This window comes from Ctenocephalides felis, unplaced genomic scaffold, assembly GCF_003426905.1.
Source record: "Ctenocephalides felis isolate EL2017-DRISC unplaced genomic scaffold, ASM342690v1 CF-g0.4_SCAFFOLD_02159, whole genome shotgun sequence".
Taxonomy (NCBI): Eukaryota; Metazoa; Arthropoda; class Insecta; order Siphonaptera; family Pulicidae; genus Ctenocephalides; species Ctenocephalides felis.
In genome coordinates, this window is record NW_020538313.1 from 174778 (window position 1) to 186567 (window position 11790).

The 11790-nt window shown below is 31.6% G+C and overlaps 1 protein-coding gene across 1 annotated transcript; it reads right to left on the reverse strand.

The window, feature by feature from the left end:
- Window positions 1-8622: 8622 nt before the first annotated feature.
- Window positions 8623-9207, reverse strand: LOC113380476. The gene has a single exon (XM_026619706.1). It carries the CDS (start codon window positions 9205-9207, stop codon window positions 8623-8625), a length of 585 nt encoding a protein of 194 aa, XP_026475491.1.
- Between the last annotated feature and the right edge of the window lie 2583 nt (window positions 9208-11790).

An 11790-nucleotide genomic window follows, 5' to 3' on the forward strand; every position in this document is an offset into this window, starting at 1 on the left:
GATTTTGCTCAAAAAATTTTGCTCTATTCTACTAATTGATCAGTATAAATTGGCATTAATGGATCAAAAATTGTAATTTATTTTGTTTGAAATATTACAAATGAGTACTGTTTAATAAGAAAGATGCAATTTAATAAAATTTGTAAAAATATCTGTAAATCATACACAAAATATAAAGAAAATATTTATATAAATTTAATCATAGTACTAAATATTTGAACAGTGGTAATAAAATTTACAATGCAAATAAAGTAAAGTAATTCATAGATATTTCACACGCAGGGTTAGTTTCTGCTTGTTAACTTCCCGTAGGGTAAGTTATTGTAATGGGCCGAAAATCGGAATTGAAAATTTTTACATTTCTCGACGTTTTGAAGGTTTCTGAACGTTTTGGCATACTTCAGAAAAAATGGATGTGTGTGTGTGTGTGTGTGTGTGTGTGTGTGTGTGTATGTATGTGTGGATACAAATTTCCAGTCACGTTTTAGGGCGCACGGATCAACCGATTTGAATGGTTCAAAAAACATTCGATTCCTATTGATAGGGAAAAGAGCTGATTAGTTTTTGGCAAAGGCAGGTCCAGCCGTTTCGGAGATACGGAGCAAAGAGTGCAGAAAATTGAAATCGAATTTTTGTGCGAACGGAGTATCCGATTTGAATGATCTAAAAAACATTCAATTAGTAATGATTGGGAGAAGGGGTTATTAGTTTTTGGCAAAGGCAGGCCCAGCCATTTCGAAGATACGGAGCTAAATATGTGAAAAATGGCAGTTTTTGAAAGAACGAAGCGTCCGATTTGAATGATTCAAAGAACTTTCTGCTTGTCTTAACAAAATAATTGATTTTGGAAAAAAAAAATTTTGTCCTTTTTTTTTTTTTTTTAATTTTTTGTAAATCGAAAATAATTCAGATTTTATTTTTAATTCTGACTATAGTTCTAATACACTTTAAACAAATAATTTCAACTCTTCAATTCAGTTTATATAATTCTTATAAATATTAGACAATTTTACAATATTTATAATAATCTATTTGAAAACATTCAGTATTCCTCGAACATTTCGTTATGGTACGGGAAGTTCCAGCAATTTGCCTTAAGGCACGATGCCACCCACCCCACTAGTTAATATTTTATTGATCTCCATCACGTTTTCCACTATGAACATTCAACTTGTGTCTCTTCAAGTTGCTCGATTGTGAAAATTTCTTATTGCATGTATCACATTTGAAAGGGCGTTCTCCTGTATGAATAATCATGTGCCTTTTCATGTAACGCGATTGGGAGAATGTTTTACTGCATATTTCACATTTGAAGCGACACTCTTTACTGTGAGTAACCATGTGTGATCTCAGATTACCTTTTTGTGTGAATGCCTGATTGCATAGGGCGTTCTCCTGTATGAATACGCATATGTCTTGTCAAAGTGTGTTTTTCTTTGAACGTCTTATGACCGATTTTGCATTCAATAGGGCGTTCTGTGCTATGAGTAATCATGTGAAGTTGCAATTGTGTTGAATATTTCATCAAAAAATCCGATTCGCTAATTTTATGTTTTCTCGACGTTTCAAGCCATTCTAAATCGAATGAGACCAACATTTGGAAAAAGTATGTGTGTGTGTGTGTGTGTGTGAACAGATTTTTTGCCGTAAATCGACGTTTTCTCAAAAACGGCTGGACCGATTTCAAAAATTTAAAAGCCAATCGATGTATCTCGATGAGGACTATCGTTTCTGAGTTTTGTGCGGCGATCGGCCGGGCCGTTTTTTTGTAAATTGCAGAAAAGTGAAAATTTTTTCGCCCACGTTTTAGCCCGCAATTTTGAATCGATTCTGAAAATTCAAAAACCATTCGATAGATGTTGGTAGGGAATCGTGTTGATTAGTTTTTGGTAAAGATCGGCCGGGCCGTTTTCTTGTAATAAGGTTTTTTAAAAAAAAAATTCGACGATTTTTATGATTTTTTTTCTGACGGTAGATACTATAGTCTTCTAGATCATACTAAAATATTACGGCCCTACGACAACTCGTTTAGCTTTAAAAGTTCGTCAAAGTTTGCAAAAATTGGTATCGTTTTTTGGCATTTGTCAAAATTAGACTTTTGATCGACGTATTCTCAAAAACGCCTGAACCGATTTTAGAAATTTAAAAGCCATTTGATGTATTTCGGTGAAGACTATCGTTTGTCAGTTTTGTGCAACGATCTGCCAAGCCGTTTCTTTGTAATTTGAAAAAAAGTGTTGAACTTTTCGTCCACATTTAAGCTCATCCTACCGAACCGATTTTGAAAAATCAAAAACTGTTCGAAAGATATTAGTTGGGAATGGTACTGATTAATTTTAGGTGAAAATCTACCGAGCCGTTTTCTAGTAATTAACTGTTGAAAAAAAAATTAAGCCGTTTTTCATGGAACTTTTTTTGGCGATATACATCATGGTCTTACAGAACTAACTGTAATATTACGGCCTTACGACAAGTAGTTTAATTTTAAAAATTCGTCAAACTTTGCTAAAATTATTATCGTCTTTTTTTAAGTAGGATTGATGAAGTATATTATTTACACTTTTTTTTGATTAAGTCGATTATTTACACATATCGGGAAGTTCAGCCTCAAGGCTAAATACCAAACCAACTAGTTCTTTTTTTATGTTAAAATGTGCATTAATGCATTAATTTATGTTATGTTTATTATAAGATATTGCTGTTATTGAGAAATTTTGTAAATTTGATGACTTTAAATAATTTTGCTCTTTCCCGCCACTTTAAATAATAAATCTGACGTTTCACCCCCTCACTGCTTTGATGAGGCTTTTGTTTGGATTTATTCGCGTTCGTTCGTGTTCGTGTTCGTTCTTCTTTGTATTTTCTTGTTCGACATGTTCGTTCGTTAGGTGTGGCGCACCTTTACGCACACTCTCGCACACTAAACTCACGCATCACGCTATCCCTTCCAATGCTAATTGAAAGTGGAGGGGACACAGCCGGCGTGCACAAAGTCTCCGAATTAAATTCAGAAGCCAAAACACCGCGAAACAGATAACACGTGTGTAGTAAAATAAATAAAAATAATAGTAAAATAATTAAATAGTTAGTTAAAGTGGTGGTTAATACATTTAATATTTTTATACCCTTTGTGTGGTGGTTGGTGTGTGGTTACAAAAATAAAACTAACCTCAAAAAATGCCTAAGGATACTTGCAGGAATAAATTCAAAAAAAGACTCGTGCGTAAAATCAGTGTGCACTTTAAAGTGAAATAAATAATAACACTAAACAACCCTTACAAAGTGACTTTTATCATTGTGACTATTATCATGGCGGTGCCCTTCTATGTCCCAAATAACGAAAGTGGTTCAACCACGACCACCAATCGTGAAAATAATCACAATCAAAACCACCACCATCAATCAAGGACAAATAGTGCTAATAATTCTGTTGGTGGTGCAGGGTTGCACCACAAGTTGGTGGTGCTAACCACCAGGATCCACTTTTGGGTGCTTTGGCCGAGGCTTTGTACCAGGTTTTGTTGGCCAGGCAGAATCATGGTAGTAGATTTTTTGGTGGTTCTTTTAGTGATCGAAGTAGATTTTTTGGTGGTGACCGATTTGTAGGAATGCATCAACCACCAGATGATGACCAATTTTTAGAAATGTATCAAACACCAGATGATGGTAGATTTTTTGGTGGTGACCGATTTTTAGGAGTGTATCAACCACCAGATGATGATAGGTTTTCTCTGGTGGTACTTTTTTTAGTGATCAAAGTAGGTTTTTGATGGTACTTTTATCTTTGATGGTACTTTTACCTTTGATGATACTTTTACCTTTGGTGGTACTTTTACCTTTGATGATACTTTTACCTTTGGTGGTGCTTTTATTTTTGGTGGTTTGCAAGATTTGGTGGTTCCTTTCAGGTTTTTTTGGAACCCTTATTTAGTGCAAAGTTTTGATGAGAATAATAATGAGATTTTTACTGATTGTGAGAGATTTTTAGTAGAAAGCATGGAGTTTGGGGACGATTTAGACTTAGAGAGTATTAGTGATAGTGATGATGAAAATCACAATGATAGCTGTTAACTAAATTTGCCTAATTTTTTTGTACAAAATTTAAACCAAAACTTCTACTTTTAATTTTTTAATTTCTGCAGAATTTGATTTTTGATCACATTTAGTGATAGTGATAAAAATCACTATTTTTGACAAAATTGTTAATTTTAGTGATAGTGACAATTTGAAAATTTAATTATTCTTATTTTACAAAATTTCTGTAGAATTTAAAAAGCATTGTGATAGTAATGAAAATCACAATTTTTGACAAAATTAATTTGTGTAAGTTATAGATACAATTGGCTTGTCAGTAGAGTCCATTTTAATTTTAATTTCTAGAATTAGAAAGCAGAATTGCTCGTCAGTAGAGGTTCTTTTTCTATTTTAATTTCTAGATTTATTCTGCTTATCAGTAGAATTCTTTTTCTTGATTTTAATAATTAGATTCAGTTTGCTCGTCAGTAGAGTTCTTTTTTGTGTAAATCCTAAATTTATTTTACTCGTTAATAGAGTCCTTTTTTGTGAAAATTCTAAATTTATTTTACTCGTTAGTAGAGTCCTTTTTTTGTAAATTAGAGATTTAAGTTGCTAGTCAGTAGAGTCCTTTTTGTGTAAATTCTAGAGTTTATTTGCTCGTCAGTAGAGTTCTTTTTTGTGAAAATCCTAAATTTATTTTACTCGTTAATAGAGTCCTTTTTTGTGAAAATTCTAAATTTATTTTACTCGTTAGTAGAGTCCTTTTTTTGTAAATTAGAGATTTAAGTTGCTAGTCAGTAGAGTCCTTTTTGTGTAAATTCTAGAGTTTATTTGCTCGTCAGTAGAGTTCTTTTTTGTGTAAATCCTAAATTTATTTTACTCGTTAATAGAGTCCTTTTTTGTGAAAATTCTAAATTTATTTTACTCGTTAGTAGAGTCCTTTTTTTGTAAATTAGAGATTTAAGTTGCTAGTCAGTAGAGTCCTTTTTGTGTAAATTCTAGAGTTTATTTGCTCGTCAGTAGAGTTCTTTCTTGTGTAAATTCTAAATTTATTTTGCTCGTTAATAGAGTCCTTTTTTGTGAAAATCCTAAATTTATTTTACTCGTCAGTAGAGTTCTTTTTTGTGTAAATTCTAAATTTATTTTACTCGTTAGTAGAGTCCTTTTTTTGTAAATTAGAGATTTAAGTTGCTAGTCAGTAGAGTTCTTTCTTGTGTAAATTCTAAATTTATTTTGCTCGTTAATAGAGTCCTTTCTTGTGAAAATCCTAAATTTATTTTACTCGTCAGTAGAGTTCTTTTTTGTGTAAATTCTAAATTTATTTTACTCGTTAGTAGAGTCCTTTTTTTGTAAATTAGAGATTTAAGTTGCTAGTCAGTAGAGTCCTTTTTGTGTAAATTCTAGAGTTTATTTGCTCGTCAGTAGAGTTCTTTCTTGTGTAAATTCTAAATTTATTTTGCTCGTTAATAGAGTCCTTTTTTGTGAAAATCCTAAATTTATTTTACTCGTCAGTAGAGTTCTTTTTTGTGTAAATTCTAAATTTATTTTACTCGTTAGTAGAGTCCTTTTTTTGTAAATTAGAGATTTAAGTTGCTAGTCAGTAGAGTCCTTTTTGTGTAAATTCTAGAGTTTATTTGCTCGTCAGTAGAGTTCTTTCTTGTGTAAATTCTAAATTTATTTTGCTCGTTAATAGAGTCCTTTTTTGTGAAAATCCTAAATTTATTTTACTCGTCAGTAGAGTTCTTTTTTGTGTAAATTCTAAATTTATTTTACTCGTTAGTAGAGTCCTTTTTTTGTAAATTAGAGATTTAAGTTGCTAGTCAGTAGAGTTCTTTCTTGTGTAAATTCTAAATTTATTTTGCTCGTTAATAGAGTCCTTTCTTGTGAAAATCCTAAATTTATTTTACTCGTCAGTAGAGTTCTTTTTTGTGTAAATTCTAAATTTATTTTACTCGTTAGTAGAGTCCTTTTTTTGTAAATTAGAGATTTAAGTTGCTAGTCAGTAGAGTTCTTTCTTGTGTAAATTCTAAATTTATTTTGCTCGTTAATAGAGTCCTTTCTTGTGAAAATCCTAAATTTATTTTACTCGTTAATAGAGTCCTTTTTTGTGAAAATTCTAAATTTATTTTACTCGTTAGTAGAGTCCTTTTTTTGTAAATTAGAGATTTAAGTTGCTAGTCAGTAGAGTCCTTTTTGTGTAAATTCTAGAGTTTATTTGCTCGTCAGTAGAGTTCTTTCTTGTGTAAATTCTAAATTTATTTTGCTCGTTAATAGAGTCCTTTTTTGTGAAAATCCTAAATTTATTTTACTCGTCAGTAGAGTTCTTTTTTGTGTAAATTCTAAATTTATTTTACTCGTTAGTAGAGTCCTTTTTTTGTAAATTAGAGATTTAAGTTGCTAGTCAGTAGAGTCCTTTTTGTGTAAATTCTAGAGTTTATTTGCTCGTCAGTAGAGTTCTTTTTTGTGAAAATCCTAAATTTATTTTACTCGTTAATAGAGTCCTTTTTTGTGAAATTTAAATTTATTGCTAGTCAGTAGAGTCCTTTTTGTGTAAATTCTAGAGTTTATTTGCTCGTCAGTAGAGTTCTTTTTGTGTAAATTCTAAATTTATTTTGCTCGTTAATAGAGTCCTTTTTTGTGAAAATCCTAAATTTATTTTACTCGTCAGTAGAGTTCTTTTTTGTGTAAATTCTAAATTTATTTTACTCGTTAGTAGAGTCCTTTTTTGTAAATTAGAGATTTAAGTTGCTAGTCAGTAGAGTTCTTTCTTGTGTAAATTCTAAATTTATTTTGCTCGTTAATAGAGTTCTTTCTTGTGAAAATCCTAAATTTATTTTACTCGTTAATAGAGTCCTTTTTTGTGAAAATTCTAAATTTATTTTACTCGTTAGTAGAGTCCTTTTTTTGTAAATTAGAGATTTAAGTTGCTAGTCAGTAGAGTCCTTTTTGTGTAAATTCTAGAGTTTATTTGCTCGTCAGTAGAGTTCTTTCTTGTGTAAATTCTAAATTTATTTTGCTCGTTAATAGAGTCCTTTCTTGTGAAAATCCTAAATTTATTTTACTCGTTAATAGAGTCCTTTTTTGTGAAAATTCTAAATTTATTTTACTCGTTAGTAGAGTCCTTTTTTTGTAAATTAGAGATTTAAGTTGCTAGTCAGTAGAGTCCTTTTTGTGTAAATTCTAGAGTTTATTTGCTCGTCAGTAGAGTTCTTTCTTGTGTAAATTCTAAATTTATTTTGCTCGTTAATAGAGTCCTTTTTTGTGAAAATCCTAAATTTATTTTACTCGTCAGTAGAGTTCCTTTTTGTGTAAATTCTAAATTTATTTTACTCGTTAGTAGAGTCCTTTTTTTGTAAATTAGAGATTTAAGTTGCTAGTCAGTAGAGTCCTTTTTGTGTAAATTCTAGAGTTTATTTGCTCGTCAGTAGAGTTCTTTTTTGTGAAAATCCTAAATTTATTTTACTCGTTAATAGAGTCCTTTTTTGTGAAAATTCTAAATTTATTTTACTCGTTAGTAGAGTCCTTTTTTTGTAAATTAGAGATTTAAGTTGCTAGTCAGTAGAGTCCTTTTTGTGTAAATTCTAGAGTTTATTTGCTCGTCAGTAGAGTTCTTTCTTGTGTAAATTCTAGAGTTTATTTGCTTGTCAGTAGAGTTCTTTTTTGTGAAAATCCTAAATTTATTTTACTCGTCAGTAGAGTTCTTTTTTGTGTAAATTCTAAATTTATTTTACTCGTTAGTAGAGTCCTTTTTTTGTAAATTAGAGATTTAAGTTGCTAGTCAGTAGAGTTCTTTCTTGTGTAAATTCTAAATTTATTTTGCTCGTTAATAGAGTCCTTTTTTGTGAAAATCCTAAATTTATTTTACTCGTCAGTAGAGTTCTTTTTTGTGTAAATTCTAAATTTATTTTACTCGTTAGTATAGCCCATATCAATAACAACATTGCCTTTGGCAGAATTACTGGGTGTTTTGGGTCGTAGGGTATGTCGGCATTCTCCAATCTCCCACCCACTCGAAGTAAGTCTTCAGCATGCACGAAAGGATTTAAAGCTTTCAGCTTACCAAGAGATGCATTGGATTGCTTACCTAACTTCAACTGTTCACCTATATTACCAAAAACATCCCTCTGAACCATATAAAAGGTACGCTTCGTCGCTGTGTTTAATTCAGCGACCGAAAGTAAACCTCTTTGTTTGAGACGAATGATGTTGATCCATCGGATGCAGAACGCCACCACCCTAACTAGTTTGCTGAACCGAGGACACTTAGCCACAAGATCTTCTACTAATTCATTCCTAGTGTTGCCGACAGTTGTTGCTAGCACTTTCCGTTCTGGAATAGCTTCCTTAACATCATCAGCAAACCTGTTAGGCCAATTACTAGAATCTTGTAGCAGACAAGCAGGCCCGTGCCACCATAGATTGCAGTCTGCTAACTCTACTGGCGTCTTCACACCCCTAGATACAATGTCTGCAGCATTTTCTTTACTACAGACGTGTCTCCAAGCAATGCCTGGCGTAAGATCAAGAATTTCCGCCACTCTATTGCTAACAAACATTTTCAATAGAGACGGATCTGTCTTTAACCACGCCAAGACAATGCTTGAGTCACACCATAGAAACGACTCCGAAATTGGGAATTTTTGTGATCGTCATCATCTGCCTAAATAACTTTGCTAAGAGCAAAGCCGCAGATAATTCTAGCCGAGGCAACGTCACATTTTTTAATGGGGCTACTTTCGATTTTGAACAAAGTAACCTTGATGACAAAGTGCCATCTGCATATGTTGCCCGTAGATAAATGCAGGCACCATATGCATACAATGAGGCGTCTGAGAATCCGTGACATTGAATAGTCACCGGAATCGACTTAAAAATATTTCGAGGAATACTGAGATTCTCTAGATCAGAGAGATGAACCTTAAAAAGATTCCACCTATCTTGTAACTCTCGTGACAAAGTCTCATCCCAACCAAGGTTTTGCCTCCACAACTCCTGCATTATCAATTTTGCAGTTACAGATATTGGAGATATGAGCCCAATTGGGTCATAAATCTGTGCAATTGTTGATAATACCGATCGTTTTGTGTCAACTCCCTGTCTAATGTCCGCTTCTGAAACCTTAATATGCTGTGAAGGATTCCACGCAAGCATTAAGGTTTTAACAGTGTCTGCTTCAGAAAACAAGGCCATAGCAGAGCTTTGACTTTCCTTAAAACTTCACGACAGTTACTTGACCATTTATGTAAGGAGAACCCCCCTTCATCTAACAACTGTACAACTTCCCTTTGAATCTTAACCAACTCATCCGCAGTATCAGCACCTGTAATGATATCATCAACATAGCAGTCCGTATCTCATGGCACTGCAGAAGAAAGTTCTCGAAGCGTTGTTCGAAAAATTTGTTAAATCTTCAAGTAATAAACAATAATAATAGTGTGTAAACTGTGATAAAATTAATAAAAGTTAATGTGTGGATAAAATATTATTTTGTGAAATTAAAAACGAAACTTGGTGTGTGAAATTGTAGTGATTAATAGAATCAATGGTGTATAATATGAAATAATAATTTGTTATAACCTCACTAACATGGAAAATCAAGTGGACTCTTAATATCTGAAATGATTAGTACTTATACACAAACAAACATTAATTATGGCACGAAAAGTTGTATCATAAATATTAAATATATTTTTAATATTTTATATCCTATAATAATGAAAAATAATATGTAGACTGTAATAAAATTAATTATGGCGCAAAATGTTATATTATAGATAATATTTAAAATATATTTAGTATGTAATGTTATATTATAGATACTAAATATATTTTAAATATTATATATCCTATAATCATGAAAAATGATTTATAAATTGTAATAAAATTGATAAAATTCAATATATTGACTATTTAAAAAATGTACATATTTACTCAGAATACATAAAAAAAATTTTATTAATGGTGTTTGTTCAATATTAATTAAATAATATTTAATATTTCAGAATATAGGGTCAATAATTTTGAATATGGTTTATATATGTTTTTCAATATGTTATAAATATTATTTCCACATATTCTCCTTTCATTCGGAATATGAGCGTAATATGGAAAAATGTTAAGCAAATCGTATAAGCTAAATATCATATTCCCGCATTCGTCCCTCATTACGAATCTGAGCGGAATATGACCGAATGTTAACAATATCATATGGGCTCAATATTTGAAAATCATATTTAGCTTACGCAAAAAACATATTCAGCTCATATTCGTTGCTACTAGGGTGGCGCTTAGTCTGTGCCTAGTCCGGGCAAATTTTTGAATTTTTAATCCAAAATTACAAAAATATTTTTTGAAAAAAAAAAATTAGAAACAAAAATTTTTTCCCAAAAGCAATTGTTTTGTCAATACAAGCAGAAAGTTTTTTAGATAATTCAAATCAAAGGACGCTTAGTTCGCTCAAAAACTGCCATTTTTTGCACATTTAGCTCCGTATCTCCGAAATCGCTGGACCTGCCTTCGCCAAAAACTATTAACCAATTCTCCCAATCATTACTAATTGAATGTTTTTTAGATCATTCAAATCGGATGCTCCGTTCTCTCAAAAACTCGATTTCTATTTTCTGCACTCTTTGCTTTTTATCTCCGTAACTGCTGGACCTGCCTTTACCAAAAACTAATCAGCACATCTCCTTATCAATAGGAATCGAATGTTTTTTGAACCATTCAAATCGGTTGATCCGTACGCCCGAAAACGTGGGCGAAAAATTGTATCCATACATACATACACACACACACATAAATTTTTTCTGAAGTATGCCAAAATGTTCAGAAACTTTCAAAACGTCGAGAAATGTTAAAATTTTCAATTCCGATTTTTGGCCCATTGCAATAACTTACCGTACGGGAAGTTAATAAATAAATAAACTAGTTGGTATTGGTATTTAGCCTTGAGGCAAGTTACATGAACTTCCCAATATATGTAAATAATCGACTTAATCAATGAAAAATAATGTAATTTATGAGTGGATTTATTATACATAATTGAAAACGAACGAACACGTTAACTCGGAGTATTTTCAAAATGCAACTTTTCAAAAATCAACAATTATTATATTTGAACCAGTTTCCGTAGGATTTTAATGGTTTAGTATGTTTATTAAGACCAATTACTATATTGTTATACCAGGTAAATCGTCTAATTTTAATTTTAGCTAACGTCAAAAAAACTACTCAATTTCTCAAACTTTGATGAATTTTTAAAATTAAACTACTTGTCGTAAGGCCGTAATATTACAGTAAGTTCTATGAGAGCATGATATATATCGCTAAAAAAAAATCCATAAAAATCTGCTTAAATTTTTTTTTCAACAGTTAATTACAAGAAAACGGCTCGGTAGATTTTCACCTAAAACTAATCAGTATCATTCCCAACTAATATCTTTCGAACAGTTTGTGATTTTTAAAAATCAGTTCGGTAGGATGAGCTAGGCTAGAATGTCGACGAAATGTTTAACACTTTTTTTCAAATAACAAATAAACGGCTTGGCAGATCGTCGCAAAAACTGACAACGATAGTCCTCATCAAATGGCTTTTAAATTTCTGAAATCAGTTCAGGCGTTTTTGAGAAAACGTCGATGAAAGGGTTAATTTTGACAAATGCCGAAAAACGATATCAATTTTTGCAAACTTTGACGAATTTTTAAAGTTTTTTGATGAAAACACAAACTTCTCCTTCGGGAAGTTAAATAAATTGTTTGGCCTCTGAATAATAA